This window comes from Simochromis diagramma, unplaced genomic scaffold (assembly GCF_900408965.1).
Source record: "Simochromis diagramma unplaced genomic scaffold, fSimDia1.1 OVJJ01000293.1, whole genome shotgun sequence".
NCBI lineage: Eukaryota > Metazoa > Chordata > Actinopteri > Cichliformes > Cichlidae > Simochromis > Simochromis diagramma.
In genome coordinates, this window is record NW_024386801.1 from 5881278 (window position 1) to 5902377 (window position 21100).

At 39.1% G+C, this 21100-nt stretch overlaps 1 protein-coding gene across 4 annotated transcripts in view; it reads left to right on the plus strand.

The window, feature by feature from the left end:
• The first annotated feature begins 3792 nt into the window (after positions 1 to 3792).
• Positions 3793 to 21100, plus strand: part of LOC120729606 (BTG3 associated nuclear protein) — a 37146-nt gene continuing 19838 nt past the window's right edge. Inside the window, exons 1-12 of one of the 4 annotated variants that reach the window (XM_040025335.1) lie at positions 3793 to 4005; positions 7288 to 7343; positions 8387 to 8465; positions 8647 to 8756; positions 8848 to 9047; positions 9146 to 9235; positions 9409 to 9581; positions 10658 to 10897; positions 12873 to 13031; positions 15891 to 16012; positions 18107 to 18178; positions 20173 to 20217. In XM_040025335.1, the coding sequence (XP_039881269.1) occupies positions 8396 to 8465; positions 8647 to 8756; positions 8848 to 9047; positions 9146 to 9235; positions 9409 to 9581; positions 10658 to 10897; positions 12873 to 13031; positions 15891 to 16012; positions 18107 to 18178; positions 20173 to 20217 (1281 nt within the window). In that variant the 5' untranslated portion in view covers positions 3793 to 4005; positions 7288 to 7343; positions 8387 to 8395. Of the gene's footprint in view, positions 4006 to 7287; positions 7344 to 7606; positions 7863 to 8386; positions 8466 to 8646; positions 8757 to 8847; positions 9048 to 9145; positions 9236 to 9408; positions 9582 to 10657; positions 10898 to 12872; positions 13032 to 15890; positions 16013 to 18106; positions 18179 to 20172; positions 20218 to 21100 lie in introns of those variants that run through there. The other 3 variants (XM_040025332.1, XM_040025333.1, XM_040025334.1) reach the window with 3 other exon arrangements.

Below are 21100 nucleotides of genomic sequence, written 5' to 3' on the forward strand. Positions count from 1 at the left end.
TTCCACTTTTGAGTGGAAGGGGAATGTTTAGTCAGGATGTTTTCCATAGTTGTCCTTTTTTCACATTAATATATAGCAGGAACCAGTCTGCTACAGGCAGATTAACATATTATTATTATTATTATTATTATTATTGTTATCATCATTATTATTATTATTATTACTATTATTAAAGATCATTACTATTCTATTCATGTCCTGTAGTATGCTTAAGCTCAGAAATTCAAGAATTCAAGAGGTTCTCATTCTCATAATAACCTTAAAAGCAGATATTCATCTCACACTATCTTGGGAGCAACCAACTGCATTGCCGCCCTTGTAGAAAATGTTTAACACTGGTGGTCATGCTGTCTTCATCTATACCTGAACAAGACAATCGTGAACAGCATGTGATAATATCCACTAATAAAATAATATCTCTAGTGCCCTTTTTGGTGCCATTCTCTGCCATTCACTTTCAGGGATGTCAGGGAGGTCAAACTATGAATGAAAGCACATGTTTAAAAAAAAGTCCTGTATTTATTTAGTAAAAGCTAAACTAAAGGATAAACCACAATACGAGGTAAATCAGAAGAAAGGACTGAGATGTTTCTGATCACTTGTTTCTAGGAATAATGCAGCATAAGTCATCATTCCTGCAGTTTGTATCTAATATAGACTCATCTAATACCAGCAAACACTTCCTTCAGATGCTGCCATATTCAAAACACCATTAACTAGACATCTGCCACTTAGCCACTTGATGTATGCAGGCGAGTATAATTTTAATCCTTTTGGCCACAATCTACAAACTTTCCCTGATCCTGCCTAAGCTGAGCTTCATGTTCCCATCTTCTAGCGCTTGCTGGATTAGAGGCATTTTGAAAGGTTAAACCTCAACAGCCGGAGCTCTGAAATACCTACACCCAACAGATATCGCCACCAAGGATTACTCCGAAAACAAGAAAGGCCAAAAAAGAAAAAAGGGAAAAAATGACACAGCTGAGAAGACACTCGTCTTTTCTAAGAAAGACAGGTGAGTGTCTCCACATTTAATGAAGGCTAAACAATGAACATTCTGGCAGCAACACTCATAATAGTAATCACTGGAGACAAGTGCAACACAAAGAAGTACTTGCTCATACACTAAATCTGTTTCCTGTTCTCTTTCTAACCCTGGATGACAATCTGAAATTTTGTCATTCTCTAAATGGACTAGGACATGATGAGGAAAATCGAGGAGTCCCGAACAATGAATCAAACAAAGGATTATATTCATAAAATAACCCAGAAATTAAATAACAAACACACAAACGGTAGACATTAAACAATAAAATAAGAAAAGGGAAAGGAAATGAGCGAACCATGTATGCAGTATGAAAGATCTAATATTTTTCATCGTGACCACTGGAAACTGACACCTTTTTCTAGGCATATGAATCTAAACTTACCAGGTTGAATGAGGAAAGTATTTTTTAGACATATCAGAGGAGATTTTCCCCAAGGCAAGCTTTCCCAGATGAATGTGCCTGATCCCATCTGCCGGTGGATCACTGACTTCCTGACGGACAGGAAGCAGCATGTGAGGCTGGGAAAGAATGTCTTGGACTCCCGGACCATCAGCACCGGCTCCCCACAGGGCTGTGTTCTTTCTCCTCTGCTCTTCTCCCTGTACACTAACTGCTGCACCTCCACCCATCAGTCTGTCAAGCTAATCAAGTTTGCAGATGACACCACCGTTATTGGACTCATCTCAGACGGGGATGAGTCTGCCTACAGGAGGGAGGTTGAACGTCTGTTGTCCTGGTGCAGCCACAACAACCTGGTGCTGAATGCCCAGAAGACAGTGGAGATTATTGTGGACTTCAGGAAGCACACAGCCCCACTCCCCCCCATCATCCTGACTGACACCCTCATCACCTCTGTGGACTCATTTCGCTTCCTGGATACCACCATCACCCAGGACCTGAAGTGGGAGGAAGGATGTACTTCCTGAGGCAGCTGAAGAGATTGAACCTGCCAACACGGACGATGATGCAATTCTACACTGCAATCATCGAGTCCATCCTCACCTCCTCCATCACCGTGTGGTACGCTGGAGCCACTATCAGGGACAAACAGAGACTGCAGCGTGTTGTGCGCTCTGCTGAGAAGGTGATTGGCTGCAGACTCCCATCTCTGCAGGACCTGTACACCTCCAGGACACTGGGGCGTGCAGCTCGGATCACAGCTGACCCTTCTCACCCTGGACACAGTCTGTTTGACCTGCTCCCCTCAGGCAGGAGGGTCCAGTCGCACCAGAACCTCTCGCCATAAGAACAGTTTCTTCCCCTCTGCTGTTGGACTCATGAACAATAACCGTATGACTGTTCCCACCACTAACACATGACCCTACGCTGTGTTCACTGCATCATTCCATGTTTGGCACTGATCACCACCTGCACTCATGTATATATCTATCTACTTAGCACTTTTAATTCTTATTTTTATGTCTATTTAAGCGTTATATGACAGTATGTTTGCACTAAGTACCGCAGCAATTTCCTAATGTTGTAAACCTGCTCAACATTTGGCAATAAAACCCTTTCTGATTCTGATTCTGAGATGTATGGCAGAAAATTCTCCCATGGTAGCACACTGGTGTGCATATAAGAATATGTTATTTTAAAAATATTTTTATTTACAGACATGTATTCCAGCCAGGAACAGCCCTTCTGCATCACCATTCGCACTATGAACTGAACCTTGAGCCTCATCTGCAGATCTGAGTCCTTTTAAACAATGCTATCTAGCTCTACCTATACAGCTCTTAATGATGAAAAGTGCAACCACTGCTATGTGGCGAGTTAATAGACACTTAATATAGTGATTGTAATAACCTAATATCTGCTGCATTTTCTTTTTCTTGTATTACCCAGTGGAACAGAAAAATGCCTAAAAACAGTGTGTCAAATCCCTGCCTAGCTGAAAGATGGACTGAGCCTGCCAGTGGCTCCATCTGCTGGTCATTTGCTGCTTTTACTTGTAGCACTCACCACCTCTTCACCACAGTTGTTGAGAGAGTTACATTTTAGTGCAAAGCAATATGCTCTATACTAGATATTGGCATATTCTATGATATTAATATATAAAATAAAATATATTGTTTGTATAAGTTATTCTTCTCTATCCTGCAACATTTTGCACGTATTATTCTTGCTCTATAGTTAACGTGTTTATTTGAATATAATAAACACCTTTATATGTACACTGAAGACCAAACAAGTAAATGTAAAACGCTTGATAAAAATACACTTGCGCTTCAGCTGACCTTGAATTTTGTAATGTTTCAACTGAATTTGCTTTGTTTTTGTTGTTGTATTTTATCATTTTTGCTGATTATCTGTCTCAGAAATAAACATCAGAGTCATCTACATTGTGAACAATAGTTAGTGGCCTGCTTAATTTCTTGTGCCAAATCATCTACACAAAAGGGCAAACAATGTAGAGGAAAATAAACCCATTTACTCCAATCACTGGGAAACCAAAATACTAAAATACAGTAATATATACTCTATAAGGTATCTACTGATGCAAACAAAGACTAGGATTAAATCAAGATAACAAACAATCCTGAGGAGTTGGATTACCATGGATGTAAGAAACGTTTTGTGGACGTTTAAAAATTACAGGGTTAAACAAACATGTTATCCCTTTATCCAATCTCGGTGCTTGCCACAGAGGCTGTATTAAGATACTGTGCTTTATTTTCATGGGGTATCATGATGAGTAGTCGAATAAACTGTACAATTTAATGGAACTCGGCTTTTTTCAGATTCAGATAAAACAGCTTGAAAAGAAGCAATCGTGCAGTCTGTGAGTGGCGTCTACAGCGGTGACAAGCGGTCTCCTGCAGACTGAGCTCCCTTGAATGAGCGTTGAGGAAACCTCCGTGTGAAGCACACGAAGGCAAGGTCTCATCTCTCGCGAGGAACGACGCCATTATCGGAAGCTCTACAAACAACACGAGAATTCACCATTCACACGGTAATATAACCCAATCTTACACGGTACATGTGTTGTGTGCGAGAATGAGGAGAGAAGCTGCATCAAAATCACATTTAATTTAGCGATTGCTTCAGCATTAAACGAATTTTGCATTACGCTCCAAAGGCCTTTAGGCCCAACTAGCATGCTAACTACCACGCTAGCTTAAATAGCGTCTCCTTTAAGTTAGCATGCAAGCTTTCAAATCCGATTTTGTAGCGGCAGCTAACATTAGCTGCTAGTTATGATTCTGCTGACGCCAATTAACTAATGAAAAATAAATAAAATATCTGAAGTACAGTAGTTTTGAACCGTATGTGTAGTCGCATTACATAGATACATAACAAATAGATGCTCCAAGTTAGTTTTCCTCCGTTTATTCGCCTGTGTTTAGCATCGTCAGACCCCCGCCCAGTTAACTAACCAATCTAAAGCTCGTTAGTTTTGCTAGTAGACGTTTACCAGCTCCGTGCCATTTCTTTATATTTGTAAGCTAAACTGTAGTAATCTAGGCTAAGCAGCTAAAGTCTAAAGAAAATAGTCTGAAACAGCTGTGTACGACCGCGTTTCCTTATAGCTAGCCACTATCACAGGTAACGGTAGCCTGCTTAAAAAAAAAGCGCCAGGAGCTTTTGCAATTTCAGACCATTTTACGTAGGGCTTAATTTAGTTGAGCTACTCTAAAACTGATTTTCGCTCATTTTATGTTGGGCATAGCATTCAAATAAACCCTCTTACATAAATGGTGTGTGTCTTCAGTAACAAAGTTTCCTTTGTGTAAGTTTAAGGACAAAACACACATTTATTATTCTTTTTTTAAATGTAAAGTAATGGCGCAAACTATTACTCTTAAGCTGCAATCCATGCTTTTGTTAGACACGTAGAGACGGGCCAACATAAAAATGTCATACTTTGATTATTGTAATTTTCCCTTATGCATCTATGCTTTTTTGCCATGTTTGGGAAACGAGGAAATGACTCAGGAAGACAAAGCTGCGAGATCATGACTCTGGATATCATTTCTCATACACACAACATGATTGTTAGTTTATTCGTGCCTTGTATTTACAATAGATGGATCCTTCTCTCACACATTTTAATTGAGGTGCTGTGCATTTCTGGAGTAATACTTTTGTTTTTAATAATTTGTTCCACAACTGCGCTTGCATTACAGCTCCAACATTTTGTTTCCAAATGTAGGCAAATCACTAAAGCAATTGTGCAGTTATGACACAAAGACCAAGGAAACCTTGAAAGTAGGCAAACAAAGCAATGCAACAAATGAAAAGCAGCAGCTAAAATTCGATGAATTATACAGGATTTTTTTTCCCCAATATTTGGCAATACATAAAGGCTCAAAACAGGACAACTTATAACATGTATTCAAGTGGACTGATACACGGATCAGAAGTTGCAAATACTCTACTGCAACTTGCAAAAATAAATTAGTTTGGAGTGTGTAAGTGCAAGATCTTTCTTGGGTTACTGAATTTGACAGTTTTGTGGGAGTTACTTTGTCATATATTTGTTGTGTAAAGGTAGCTTATTAAAAGTGTAACCCTAACTGTATGAGTATGTATGAGTATTAGGACCACATTAAGAAAAAAATATTATCGATCATTTTGAGATTAAAGTCAAAATACTATTATAAAGGGGAGAAAAATTATATGTGGCGATTACACAAAACAAACTGCCACAGTTGCCATAGTCTCTGGGTTAGGGAAACCGTACTTCAGAATCGGTTTTAGTAACAAGGAAGCATATGATTTCTCATCTCCTGATAAGTATAAAGTGATAAGTCAAAAATATGCTGCAGAAAGATGCATCTGGTCAGATAGACAAAGACACAAATTAAGAAGAGTGGGTTTGTACAAAATTAAATGGCTGGTAATGGACAGATGCAAGGTTGTTGATGGTTCCACTCTTGTCCAATGAAGAGGATGTATGTTGTATCACAGAAAGGCTAATTAATTTGTTTCACTAATTCATCTAAACAAAGGATTTTTGTACAGGGTATAGAAAATATGGCAGTTTGTCTTGACACAACAATGATGATCTCCACGTTTCCACTACTTTATTATTAAAATGATCAACAGTATTGCTTTTCTTTTAATGTGCTCCTAATATTCCGTTGTAGTAACTGCCACTTTGAAGTGTTACTCAGGACACAGGCATTTTTGTAGAGATCTATCTTTTGTTATAGAGCCCAGAGTTGTACTTGGTTTAAGAATATGGAGCTCCTGTGTGAGGACAAGAAAAGATAAAACTTAACTAAACATGTCAAACATTTGTACTGAAAGAGAGAACCTTTATTGTTGTACTATTGATAACATAGTGGTTATTATATAAAGCTACACTTAATGGAAGAGGACCTTTGAGATTACATAAGTAAACCTTGGGGTGCACACAACACGAATACTGCTAAGGTATTCGAATACTTTAATAACATTATATTAATTTTTTCAAAAATAATGATTAACTGCACACACACAAACGTACCCAACCAAGTATTTGAGCATAAATTGTAGAACATCAGATACAAACACAGTATGTGTCATGAAAACTTGAGACTTCATGTAAAAGATAAATGGCACGAATGCCTTTTTTGGAAATCCTGTCATGAATACTTGACTTGAGGATGTTGACCACTGCCAGTAAATTGTAACTGAATGTTTCAAATGATGGATTGATCTGAAAAGCTGAGGCACACTGTATGCTCAAATCACCGTGACTTGCCATGCTGTGACGTATACCCTGATTTGTTGTCTGTTTTACTCTAAATTCGATCATCATTTTGAAAAAATGACCTTTATAGTATGTTCGGTAAGACCTGAAACAAGTGGTTGACTCTATAAATTCAAAATCAAGTAAGCAGCGGGGTAGTTTTTCATGCATCTTTTTTTTTTTTTTTTTGGTTTTGCATTTCTTCTCTGCCAGGGGTAGTAGTTCTTTAGCAGCCAACACAAAGTCAGCTTTTGAGACTAAAGGAATATGGTTGTTATTTATGTAGCATTATTACCTAATCATCAGTTCGTAAACCTTTAGAAAGTGGGTTGTTTATTCCAGTACTGTTTTAACAGTCTTGAGAAGAACACTGCCTCTTTAGTTAAATTGTTTCTCACACTCTGCTACACATGTTATTTAGTGTATTTAGTGGAAGCAGTGTGCATGCAGCTGCAGCTGCAGGCCTCGGTCATTGTCTTCACCCACTGTTTTGTGGTTACCTACATTTTGGCTACTTTAAGAGTCCAATACACGATACTTCTCTTGCATGCAAAACAGAAGAAAATAGACTTCAAACTGAAGAAGGTGCCCAGGGCTGCCGTTATGCCTAAAATGTGAGTAGAATGTCAAAGGCAGCTTCACTGCTGCTTACAGTGAAGGGAAATACACACACAGTAGCATTCTTCCTGCAGCCACAGGTGTCTGTGCATGATTTTTTTTAATATACCTAATGGTGGTTTATCTCTGCATGGCACTATTACATGGCACTAAAGAGTTTCATTTGCAAAAAGTTGTATGTTTTTGTGAAGAGATTAAATTAAATTTCAATCCAATTCAATTGAGTGTTATTTAAAATGGTACCATATCACAACAACAGTTGCCTCACAGCACTTTATGTCCACTGATCTCACCTGGACCACAACACAAATGCCCTGGTAAAGAAGGCCCAAGAGTAGCTGCACTTTCTCTGTGTCCTGAGGCAGAATAACCTGAACCAGAACCTGCTGCTGGCCTTCTACCACTCTTCAGTGGAGAGCGTGCCCTCCTACTGCCTGGATGTTTGGTACGCAGGGGCCACTACTGAGAAACCTGTTTGACCTGCTGCCCTCTGGTCCGTGCCTCAGTTGAATCAGGTCCCACACCTCCGGATTCACAAACAGTTTCTTCCCCTGGGCTATTCAGACTGTTAACAAAAACGATCCCCCCGCACCTCACCAATCTGAACCATTGTCCGAGTAACTCTCATCACTCAGGCCACTCACATAAGGGCTCTATACTCAGACCAATTCCTTTAAACTACTTCCAAGCACTCTGTTCTCCAATGTGTGCCTTTCTCTTATATTTGTATATATTCCTCTAATTGGTTTATCTCTCCTTTTTACTATTTATTCCTGTTGTCTTACTATTTATATTTTATTCCTGTGCAGTTGGCATGGAGCACCCATATTTTCGATGTACATGTACAATGACAATTAAGGACTATTCTATTCTATACAATAATACAAAGAAAACAGAAATTCCCTACAATCATATTGCCCACTGCTAATGTGTAAATAGAAACAGACATGGCAAAAAGATATTTTAATTTATATAAACATATCAGTAAATGAATATTTTAATGTCTTTTTAAGTTGAACATGTTCTTCCTGCATTTCAGCGGTGAACAATGTCTGAACAAGAGCTGAATGAAATTGTGCAAATAACAGTGGAGGACTTTAACCAGGAAAATCGTACTGGTAAGATTCCTTTGCAAAAAAAAAAAGGTCATTAGACTCTTTTTATAATATAAGGTTAGGATTAAGCAGACAGTTAGTACTTTTCTCCTGTGTAGAAGCACACCTTCACTCTTGAAGTAAAATCTAACAGGATGGTTTGGTGTGTTGTTTTGAGGGTGTCTTTTCCTTTGATTCATGGCAGACATGATGGACAATCATGAAGATGATGAAGAAAGGTCTCAGAAGAAAAGAAGGAAATTAAGCAACGGCCAGGAGAATAACAATAGCAATCAAGATATCGCTCTTATTAAGGTAGCAGCTCTTTATAAACCATATACTGCTTACTGGTCATACATTTATATGTAGTTGGTAGAGCTTAATTTTGCTTTTGAATTTTTTTCAGAACTTGTTGGTATCATTCACTGGATCAATCAGCCAGCGGCTGGAGGGAATTGAGTCAAAGCTACAGTCTCTGGATGCTGCATGCAAAAACCTTGCACGCAAACTGGATAGCATGGCACCATGTGCCAGAAGTCCCATTCAGGTTCCTATGGTTGCAGGATCCCCTCAAGGGGCCACTCAGACTTGGAACAAAGTGCGATGGTAAGCTCTAAATGTTGGTGCCATATTGGCCACCAGTCAGTCAGGCAGGTTAAAAGTTCAATGAAAATGAAAATGAAAACTATTTGTTTTGCTCTCAGTGTTGTCCCACAAACAAATGTTATTGTGAGCAGTGAACCGCCGAAGCCCTCAAGTCCAGAAGACACTCCTCTGGAGAACCTGCTTAGCAAGTGAGTGGCACACTTATTATACTGTATGTTATATCTGTCCAAACACACCACCACACAAGTTATGTCAAGTTACTGCCTTATCACAATTTTTCAGTTGAGCTAATAGTCTGAGTGTACCTATTCTGTTTTTTCTGGCCAAACAAGATCTGTCAATGCATTGTGTTTCTTTGCAGCACAGTGACCAGGAGGCGACACAACACCATCCTAGTAAAGGTCCCTGGCCCAGAAGAGAGTCAAGAGGAACAGGAGAGTGGCTCAGAGGCCAGTGATTGTGTTTCCAACGGTGGTCAATCAAGCAATGCACAGAAAGGCCAAAATGTCACTCTCATCACACTCAATGCAGAAGGTATGACCACGCTGGTGAAGAGGCACAGCAAGGCACATATCTTTAGTTTCTTCTTAAAATTAGAAAAGGACAAGTATATTACTTACATAGAGCCATAGGTTGTTTTTAATGCCCATGTTACTCATTTTCAAACTTAGTTCTGCCATGTGTTCAAAATTTCTGTATCACAATTTTTCTACAGTAGAGAGTGACAGTGACATACGGTGAGCACTACCATTACTGATTGTGGCAGGGGGGGAAAAAGCTAGGGGTTTTTCAGCCTTTTTTTTTTTTCTTTCAAAATGACTTCCTGATCGTTGGCGACTTCACAGCAACAAGCCTCAACAATGTCACATCTGCAATCCCACTAATAGCAAAAACACTTATGCACTAAAAGTACACAGTGCTCAACATCTGCGTCAACTCTAAGGAAAAGTCACTTGCAGTAAATTACCCCCTGACATTTTTAGACCTCTCAGTAATTGATTTTGAATGTTTTGTTCAGTTTTTAGTTGTTTAATGTGTCTAACGTGACTCTTTCAGCTAATCTCCATATTAAATAGATGGCAAACTGTGCTGATGTGTTAATTTCCCTGTTTTTCTGCCTCAGATGCTGTTAGGCATTATTCATACCTTGAGTTGCATTACTGTGTTTTTCTGTCTGAAACCAAGAGAAAATAGTTAACTATGCTAACTTAAATGAAGTCCACATTGTCCCATTGTTGTGCTTGTTGGTTGGATAATTTTTATTGGATCTGAATTTCTTGGTTACCTTCAAAGGCAAACTATTATTCATTCATTTGCAACTTTGGGTTACCATTATAAAAAATTCTGTTAGTCAGCAAGTTAGATGTTACCATATGCCTAATGCATTGGTTGTGTGGTTTACTTAATAGCTAGCATACACTGTGACCAAACCACATATTCTGTTTTTTTATAACAGTTATACTAAGTTTTACACAAATTCACTCACTTCCTTTTTACTGCCACATGGGGGTGCTGTCATATTATATCAATTATCTCAGTGGCTGTGTTGCTGTAAAATATTTCTCAATCTGTGCAACTCTTTGAAGAGCCGTTCGTCCTCTGTTCTTTAGATGATTATCCAGCCGGCACCTGGTTAGGAGATGAGAACAACCCAGAGATGCGAGTTCGCTGTCCAATATCTCCAGCTGATATGCTTCATATCAGCACAAACTGTCGCACAGCAGAGAAAATGGCGCTGACGCTGCTGGACTACCTATTCCACCGTGAGGTCCAGGCCATGTCAAATCTCTCTGGGCAGGGCAAACATGGAAAGAAGCAGCTGGACCCACTTATGATCTACGGCATCCGCTGTGAGTCTTGATAACATAACCATCTAATACTGGTAATTTTTGGGGGACTATTTGTTTTTGACAGAGCAGTGGTAGGTCTGGTAGTGAACATACTTCCATGACAAGCTGTTTGACATGCTATTTGTCATGCAGAGTTTGATGGAAAGGTTGCCAAACCATGTAGAGATACCGTAACATTTTATTTGTAGGCTGCTGGTACTGATACATTTTCAGAAAGTATTAGGAGTTTAGGGCTTCATGCTACCATGGGCTTTGGAATATGTTCTTTGGGAGTGTTTGTAAAGTTAGCCCCTGTCAAGTGCACAGAGAGCATCTGGTAACTACTATTTACCTCATGGTTTCTTATATACTAATAATTTCACTCTGTCAGGGTTTGACTTTTTCAGTTTTTGATTTTAAGTAATAAATGAACTCTCTGAGACCTTTCCACGTTTCGTCCCACATTTCGTACAAAGCAGCACTGAGTAAAACACAGAAAATAGACTGCACTCTGTATTCCCAAGACGGGTTACAACAACATCCATTCATCATTGCACACATGCATTAATGTGCAACACATTTCAGAACATACCAGACTCTAAACGACAAGCACATGTCTGGTAGAAAGATCTTAATGGAGTCACTCTCAGTGCAAAAAACTCTTTGATTCTTGATTAAGTGGAGTCAGGGTTACACTGGTAGTGTATTTATTTATATAGCTATAGGCCCTTCTTACAGTGTTAAAAGGGTCTCAGTTATCTGTAACCTATGCTCCATAGTTCTGATGTACCCACTGTATCCCCCATTGGTGCAAGTAGACGTAAGCAGAATTAATATTCTTTGTGAACTGCATGTAAGATGGTCAAATAGTCAGAAATCCCCTCCTCCCACACCTTGTCCACTTGGCTAGGGGATGTCTTGGTAACCTTTTGCTGTAAGTGTCTGGACAAGGCAAAACAAAAAAGATCCAACAATCACAGCCTAGTCACACCATGACTGGCCAGCTGTGCTGAGGTAAGAAAGAAGTATCCCCACAGCACACACCATCATGCCTTTTTGCTGCCTTGTAGTTTGGCCGATCAGACTCTATTTCCTCTCAACAGCATGGGTGTGTAGTTACATGTAGATTTGTTCAGGCCAAAGAGAGTGTAAAAGGTAAATGTTGCTTCTGGGAAAATGAAAAAGTCAAACCAAACCCAGTGTCTTAAACCTGCATTCTATCTTTGGGCTGCCAGGGGGCGATATATGTGGCTCCCATTCTACGAAAGTCTTTGGGGAAATGACCCTCTGCCCTGATCTCTGTTAACACTTCTCTGAGAAGTTTATAGACTTGCTCAGTCATTTTGAGCTATATAAAGTGTTATCTAAAGTAGGGAGGATTTCCAGGGTGTGTTCATTTGCTAATGAGGAAGAGTGATGTCACTGAAGTATGAGCCATTATTTGTTCTATGTATGGTTCCCATTCAGAGGAGAACAACAAAAAAGAAAGGACAATTTACCTTACCTACAGAGTAACTACCAATTGCAAATCAGGGGCTTTTACACACCTGATGTGTAAAATGTGTATGAATATGGTGTGCCGTTCACATCGAGCACACAGTTTCAGCAGGATGAATCTGCAGTATTACATGTTTTGGATCAAGTGCGATTTTATTTATTTAGGTATTTATTAAACCCCCCCCCCCCCCCCCTTTCTGCATGTGGATCTGAAAAATTCCTAATGTGTTTTTTTTTAAGTATAAGCTATATGACTGTATTCTTCTAAAAATGTTAAGAATTAAGCCTTAAGTAATGAGCAATCTGCTCATGCTCTTGCCACCAGTTGAATGTGTTAATATTTAAGTGTACAGAAAGTCACCAAAGCTAAAAGCAAAATATTTTATTCCCATCAGTACTGAAAGAGACTGAACGAGACAAATGAAGTAAGGAATATTTCACTAATTTTAGGTTGTTGATTTAAACCTTAGGTAACATTGACCTCTTCATGCTCCCACAGGCCACTTATTCCACAAATTTGGCATCACCGAATCAGACTGGTACCGGATCAAGCAGAGCATTGACTCAAAGTGTCGCACTGCTTGGAGACGCAAGCAACGTGGTCAGAGTCTGGCTGTCAAGAGCTTCTCTAAACGAACACCTCGCAACACAGTCACAGGTAAAGTACAGGTTGTTTTTTTTTTTTTTACCAGAGGCTTGTTACATAAGTATAAATGTTTCTAACATCACTGGTACACGTTCATTTGTCTTAATGTGGAGATAAATTTAGCTAGTTTTCTGTAATTATTCTCTGATCAAAGTAGAGGCAAAATTGTAAAAGTAAACTGCAGCAGAAGGAGACATCTGTTGCACACTCTTTGTTTTTATTTATAGGCCAGTTAGAAAACTAGTTTTCTGTTTGTCAGTGTCAGTGGAGCAGAAAGTGAAACCACTGGATTCATCTTTAAAAGAGCTCTGCAGTCACACAATCTCGATTTGTAAATACTGGTGATGGCCACAGTATGTCTGAGCAAAACTATGAGGTCACGTTTGGTTTGAGGATGGGTCAACAGATGGACTAAACCAGTTGTTCTCTGTAAATATGCATGCATTTTTATTTGGTGAGTAATAAACCCACCCTCTGTGTCTTGTTCCACGCACATTCTCCATGCAGATTCTGGATGATGCTTGGAGCTTTTTATATGGTTGCTATTATTTAGATCACATCAAATAGTTCATTTGGGCACACCTACCTTATTTTCAAAATGTTTGAAATTAATTGCACCTGCTAATATTCAGGATTTTCATCAAGTTCCTGGAATGGCAATGTGTAGATGCTAGACATTTTGCAGGTCCTTGGCTACATTTTGTAACGGTGTCCAAACTCATAATGGGGACATCGTCTCTGTTTTGTTTTGTTTTTTCTAATCTGTGATTTTCTTGTGTGTCTGAAGTGAATCTTCCGTTCTCTTTTCTGTTCAATCCAGCTTTTTAACTAATCACCATTTTACCTACTCTTAGCGTTATTGCATTCAGGCAATGTTGACTTTTTGTAGGACTGCACAAAGTGCATCTCTATATCCATCCATCCAATCAGGGGTAGCAGTCTAAGCAGAGAAGCCCAGTCTCCTTCTCCCCAGCCATCTCCTCCAGTTCATTCAAGGCTTTCCTAGGCCAGCCAAGAGGTGTAATCACCCCACTGTTCCAGCGAGTAGACATCCTTATCACATGCCTAAACCACCTCTACTGGAGTTTCGATCTATCCTTTCAGTGTGTAGAGTACTTTACTCTGAGTCTGTCCAAAGTGACTGAACTTCTCACCCTATTGCCAGCCACTCTTTAGGGGAACTTTTATTTTTGTCACTTTTATCTGTGATCTTGTTATTTTGTTCACTACCCAGAACTCGTATAGACTTATAGACTCCTTTGCATCCTTTACACCCTCCAGTATCCTCCAAAGGATAAAGAGTTCTTTGACCAGGAGGAAAACTGGTTTGTTCTTCCTGAATCCAAGGTTTGACAAACGGATGGACTCTCCTTTCTAGTACGCTGGCATAGACTTTCCTAGGGAACGATAGAGCAGTGTTTTCTCCTTTTGACTCACCTCATGGTTTGCCAGAATCAATTCAAGGCCGACTGAAAGACTTCTTCCATGGCCTCGTCAAACTCCCCTCTTACCGAAGTTTTTGCTTCAGCTGCTGCCAGAGCCACACTCTCCTTGGCCTGTCGGTACCTGTCGGCAGTGGTTAGAGTCCGAAAGACTAATGAAGCCTCATATAGCCCCTTCAGCTTGACTGCTCCAAATCATGTCCACCGTGTGGTTTGGGGGTTGCCATCACAACAGCCAATGCCATCAACCAGCGAGTGCACTGGTTAAGGGCAATGCAAACGGTTGACTATATAGGACCATGAATCCCACTTCAGTGTTTTGCAGGAGCAAATATTAGTACGTAGGCAAATTTGGGAATCCAAAATTGAGAATTGAAAAAACACTACTATTATAATTGTTTGGAATAGATAGCCTTATTTGCAGCAAAGGGTGAATTAAATCAATTTCCACATATTTTTTTAAAACTGCTTTTTGGCAGGAGTGAAAACAGTCAACAACCACAGAGACACAGAGTACCTTGCTTCATCTTATTTTAGCTATTTATTAGCTAGTTATTTTCAGCTACATGAAAGCCATTTCAAGACCGGAACCCAAAAGCAGTTTCTGCAGATGGTTGTAATCTGCACACAATGCCTGCAGTCCTTCCCTCCCTGTGAGTCAAAACCTCTCACCTCTGACCAGAGAAATGTAAGACTGCAGGGGAAACCCAAATAACCCATGAGCACAAATTAGGTGTGGGTTGTCAGGCCCCGCCTTTATGAGCCACAAACACCCCAGAATGTACAATGCAAAATATTAGTTGCAAATGCATCCAATAACATAAATCACAAACACAAATTAGTCATTTTGCATAAATCAGAACTGGAATATTTAATAATCAATTATCATGTAGAGTCCAAAATTTCCCAAGCAAGAGTTCTTCCTCATGTTGCAAATTTCTTTGTTTTCATGCTTAAAAAAGCAATCCGACTACTTTTCTCATTAATGTCACTTCTTGTAAATAGGTCTTTTATTACTTTATATTTAAACATTGAAAACGAGAAAGTGATATTTTATTTTGCGGCCAGGCTCCACTTTGGATGAGGGTACTGATATCTATTTGACATCTCTGTAGATGCTGTTGTGCATTTCCGTGGGATGATGGCCAGGTCTGGTCAGGCTTTCGGACTGCTGTTCTGATAACAAACCCCAGACCCTGAGTTTGGCTGCTACACCATGAATCTGTTTGATGATTCTCTGGAGTCTTTAATGTATATTTAAGTGTCTGATACATTTTAAACACCGTAATATTCTGTGGATGGCCTAGGATGATCCAGAATTTCTTATTAGAATTTGGTTATGTATCCTGGAATCCATTGAAAGCTATTTCTCACCTGTTTTTACTGTGTACATGAGTGCATCACTAATCTTATTGCTTTTCTTATCTAGAGGAAGGAATCACAGAAGAAACGGCTCACATTGAGACTGCCACTCAACAAACCTTGCACTATACATTGGCCAATCAGCAGGTCCAGTTCCACCGTATTGGTGAAGATGGACAAGTTCAGGTGGTGAGTGTCAGATTTTTTTATTTCCAACTCTCTTTAAATTCATAAGAAAACATTTTTATTGATTGGCAAACACAACAGAAGAAAATCTTTCTGCTCATATCTCTGTTCTTTTCTTTGTCATGTGTGTACTTTATCTAAGAGGCCCTCAGAGCTGAGTTCATAGTGTACTAGAATGGGTCACACCACCCACTACAATTACCCTTACAGCATTCTGGAGGAATAGTGCAAATTATGTCAGTGAACCAGTGACTCATGGGATGTACATGAACAGATGCTATGGTCAGAGGTTGCGTTCAGGCCCAGTACAGTGTTATAGGTAGGCGGATAGAGGAAGTGACTGGATCTTTTAGTTCCCTCAGCTCTGAAATCACCCAGAATAGATGATCAGAGTTAGATACCAAGAGTCACAATGTCAATATATTCAGAGTCCTGATGGGTTATTCAAGAAGGAACTAATTTATATTTTCTTTTTCTAGTGTTAAAACTTCATTTGTACAGGTTTGATAAGCCTATGTGAATACAATTTGATGAGTATTTCTGCTGTTTCTGGTTTACATCATACTATACATGATGCATAGTTTTGGCAGTACTCGTGACAGACCACTTCCCTGGGAAGGGAACAGATAGATGATAAAAAATACAGGGTAGACAGGCAGGAAGTGCTTTCAGGGAAAGGTGGGAGAGAAAGATTGTCAGGAGTTCTCCCTACTTGCCTGCCTGAGTAGGATTGTGCAAGTAATGGTCTCAAGGATTCACATTGTTGAGTGAGAGAGGGATTGCAACACCTTCTCAATATGATAACTTAGTCCTGTAGGGAAGACCATCCAACCTTACATCTGAGTATTAAAGACTACAGTTGAGCCTAAAATTATTAGTACTCCTAATGCAGTAGGAGAAATTAATACTTGCAAAGAGTGATTGAGCATTGCAACCATCATTCCATAGTAACTCAATGTAATTTATCATCATCAAATTATATTTCCCAAAATAGAGCAGCTTAGTTGTTTAGCAAATAATTTGATTAGATTACATTAGATTAGCCTTTATTGTGTCTCCCTTGGGAGAAATTTACCTTGGACAAGCCAGGGAAACACGTCATGTAAGCTAGCAGATGCATACATCTGCTAGCTTACATCATTTACAATTCCATCTATTAGCATTCAGTAATTTGATCAATAATGGCAGTAGAGAAAATTTAAAGCTATTTAACTTACAGTTTGGTACCCCGTACCTTCTTTCCATCCCTTTTTTTCACATTTTGAATTTTGGGTCAGAGTTTGATGGAAAGGTTACCAAACCATGTAGAGATGCTGTAACAGATAATAGATTCAACAATTGTCCTATAAAATAGTAACATAAGGCATTTATTCACTCCATGGACCCTAAGCCTTCTTAAAAAATGCAAGCGCTAAATCATGCACACACCCACTGTAAGTGAACACAGAAATACTTAAAAGTCGTCGCTTGTTCAACTTTCGTACTATTAATCAAACCCGGGCTGTGATCTCCAGTAGATCTTGATCTTGGATCGAAGGTCAATTTCTTATTTTTCTTTAGCTTTAACATTAGGTTTGAAAGCTTTAGTCACAACTGTTTTTTTTCCTTTTTTTCCCCTTTTTCTTTCTTTTTCTTTTTTACATTTTTTATTATCACTCTACAGCACAGGTGTTGCACTCCAGGCCTCAAGGGCTGGTGTCCTGCAGGTTTTAGATGTGTCCTTGATCCATCACAGCTGATTTAAATGGCTAAATTACCTCCTCAACATGTCTTGAAGTTCTCCAGAGGACTGGTAATGAACTAATCATGTGATTCAGGTGTGTTGACCCAGGGTGAGATCTAAAACCTGCAGGACACCGGCCCTCGAGGCCTGGAGTCCGACACCCCTGCTCTACAGTAATGACGAATGGGAAAACCCAAAGAGGATGAATTAACTTAAAAAGACTTTCTAACCACTGTGTGCAATTTTGTTATTGTGCGTTATGAAGATTATATAAACATACCTTTTTACTTTTTTTTTTTTTTTTTTTTTTTTAAATCATATTCATGAAATTTTTCTAGCTTCAGCTATACCTCATCTTCATCTGTGTGTCTCAGATTCCACAGGGGCAGTTGCACATAGCCCAGGTGCCACAAGGAGAGGAGGTGCAGATCACACAGGACAGTGAGGTTAGTGTGCAAGTGCGCCCGTGAAAGAGGGGTTGTAAAATAGAAAAGAAAAATAAACAACCACCCTGAGTCACTTCTCTAGATTTATTAAATTCACTTCACTAAACATGTATCTAAAAAGAATATGACTGTTATGTAGAACGATGGCGCCAGTGGTTGTAGTCAGCCGTCTGCTGATACCTACCTTTCTTTATTGTTTATAGTTAAGTCAAATTTAAGCAGAGTTAAGTTTCGGGGGTAGAAAATCAATTCTGTGTATGTTAGTGTGGGGGAAGTTCACAATGTTAATTTGTATTGTTTGAATTTAGTTAATGTTTGTGATTTGAATTGTTCAAAGAGCTATCTGAAATTATCCACAATATTTGTTAGAGCTGGAAGAATCTCCTGTTTTGATTAACAACCAAAAACAACCACTTCTATTCATTTTAGCTAGTCAATGGTAGGACTGGTATGATTTCCACTGCATTTGTTTAACTATAAACAAAGGAATACTTGAAAAATGAATTTTTTGCACGACATTACATCTATTCAGTGCCAACTTCTTACGGCAAGAGAACTGCTGATTAGCATAATATACAATGTCTTATAAGAAAGCATAAGTGTGGAATAATTGTCCTGATTACATTGATTTTACAATGGCTGTTTAATTTTGTAATATCACAAGCAGCTTATTGTAGTCTCTAAACTAGTCTACTTCTACAAAGCAATTTAAACAAGTTTATCAAGAACCTGTATGTTTGTTTTGCTCACACAATTAGCTGGCAGCTAGCTGCTTGTCTGGTGTTGCACTAGACGTTTTAGACATTAGTGAATTTTAGCCAAAGTAAAGTTTTTTCAGTGAACGTCTTATTGTTTATATATGCTATCTGCCAGATTATGCACGAGGTTTTGAATTTTGTTTTCATGTAATGCCCAGGTGGCTTATTTTCCCCACCACACATCCTTGCATGTGCGCACACAGCCTGTCAGTTGAAATCAAACTCTAACTCCAAACCACCCCGACTTTTAAAGAGGAATTTCCGCATCAACATCTTTGCTAATGATTTTAAAGGATGTGGGAGAGAGATTTATTTCAAGGCGCCAGTCTGTGTACACATATATACATGTAATCACATACTGTATATGATTCAGGCCACACATGCTTGACAACTCGGCATTTTTGCAAAAGCAATTGACACCTTAACCAAGTGTTTTTCTAATTTCCTATTCGGTTCTACTCCTAGAGGACACTTAGAGGAAGAAATGCACAATTGAAGGAGAGAGACTGAGTAAATTGGAGGCAGAAAACACTAAAGCCTTTCCTGCACTTTGTGGCTGAGCCCAGATTTTTTTCCCCTGTCTTTTCTCTTTCGTATTCCATGCTATTGTTTGTTTTTTGGAGTTCAAAGCTTAGCAACAAAATCCCACTTCTCCCAACTGCCACTCACAGAATATGTTTTCATTAGGAACGGGCCCCTTTCATCAAAGGGATTGGTTTTAGTGTGCTTAAAAAGGAAATGAGCTGTTTGAGAGATTACACTGCTCTCTGGCCATATGGCAGCTCAGACAGTATTGCATATATACATGAGATAAAATTAGCTAGAGCAGAAACAGCTGAGACCTGAGGATGGCTAAATGTGTCTTGTATAATATCCTTTTGCAAAATGGTCCTGTTGATATCACTGTGGGTGTTTAGAGATTTTCTAATAGCCACTATATCTCGATCTGAGACAATCATGCACTTATGTCAGAGCAAACAGATTTCTTTTTATGTTAACAGGGAGTCGAACTCTATCCAGAAATGAAAATACATGGATGTTCCATTCACCTCCTCTCAAGTACAAACACTGGCAGGAACCTATCATGCTGACCTTTTCACACTGCATATCTGATTGGCTTAGATAGTTTTATGACTTGTTTAACTTAATGTGATTTCAGCTTCTTAAAGTAGTTAAACCAAAGTCTTTATATTAAAACATAGGGCTGCTGACTGACATGACATTTCTCAATTTCAGGGAAATCTCCAAATTCACCAGGTGCATGTTGGCCAGGATGGACAGGTAAGAACACGTTTAAGCAAGATTTCTGTATGAATATGCAGAATGTGTAAGCAAGGGACACGATTTTTGGTATTGGAAGCTTTCTGGTTTTTGAGGCACTGCAATGCAGTCTTGACATATGTGGGGGGGAAAAAATGCAGATGGAATAGGAAGTCCTAAGTATATCTAGGATATCTGAAAAGCCAGCAACTGATAATTGATTAAAGTCCTGAAAAATTGACAGTTGCCAGGCAAGGCTAAATCCAGAGGCTTTTGGGTTGGGTTCTCAGACTGATAGCAACTCAAAAGATGTTATAACACTAACTGATCTTTGCTGTAGATTTTAAAATATATATATCTCATATTTTCATACTTCGTGGATTATGTTTGCAATTACATTGTCTGATTAGAGGTTAAAGGATGGAGCAGGTCATTATGACTTTGAGGAGATATTTTCTGTTGGCATTCATATATAATGTAAATGTGATCAATGAACCAGGTAAGGTGTCAAATAACAAAAGCTTGTGTCCCATTTCTGTTTCAACACAGTATGTTTCAGGATAGACTAATTAGATACATGACACACACACACACACACACACACACACACACACACACACACACACACACACACACACACACACACACACACACACACACACAGCAAGATGTCTTTTGTGCTCTTGGTGTCTGTGTCTTTGTTCATACCACTCCCTTCTTTCCTTCTCTGTCACTGGACTGAGAGCCCTTCCTGTTCCTTTATTCTTTCCTCTGAGATCCAAGTGAGTCTCGATCAAAGCAGCGTTGGCTGTGTATCACCGATACATGCCACATATGGATGCCTGAAGACAACCACCATTTCACATTCATTATTTCATCATGTTTGTCTAGAAGCTAGGCTTTA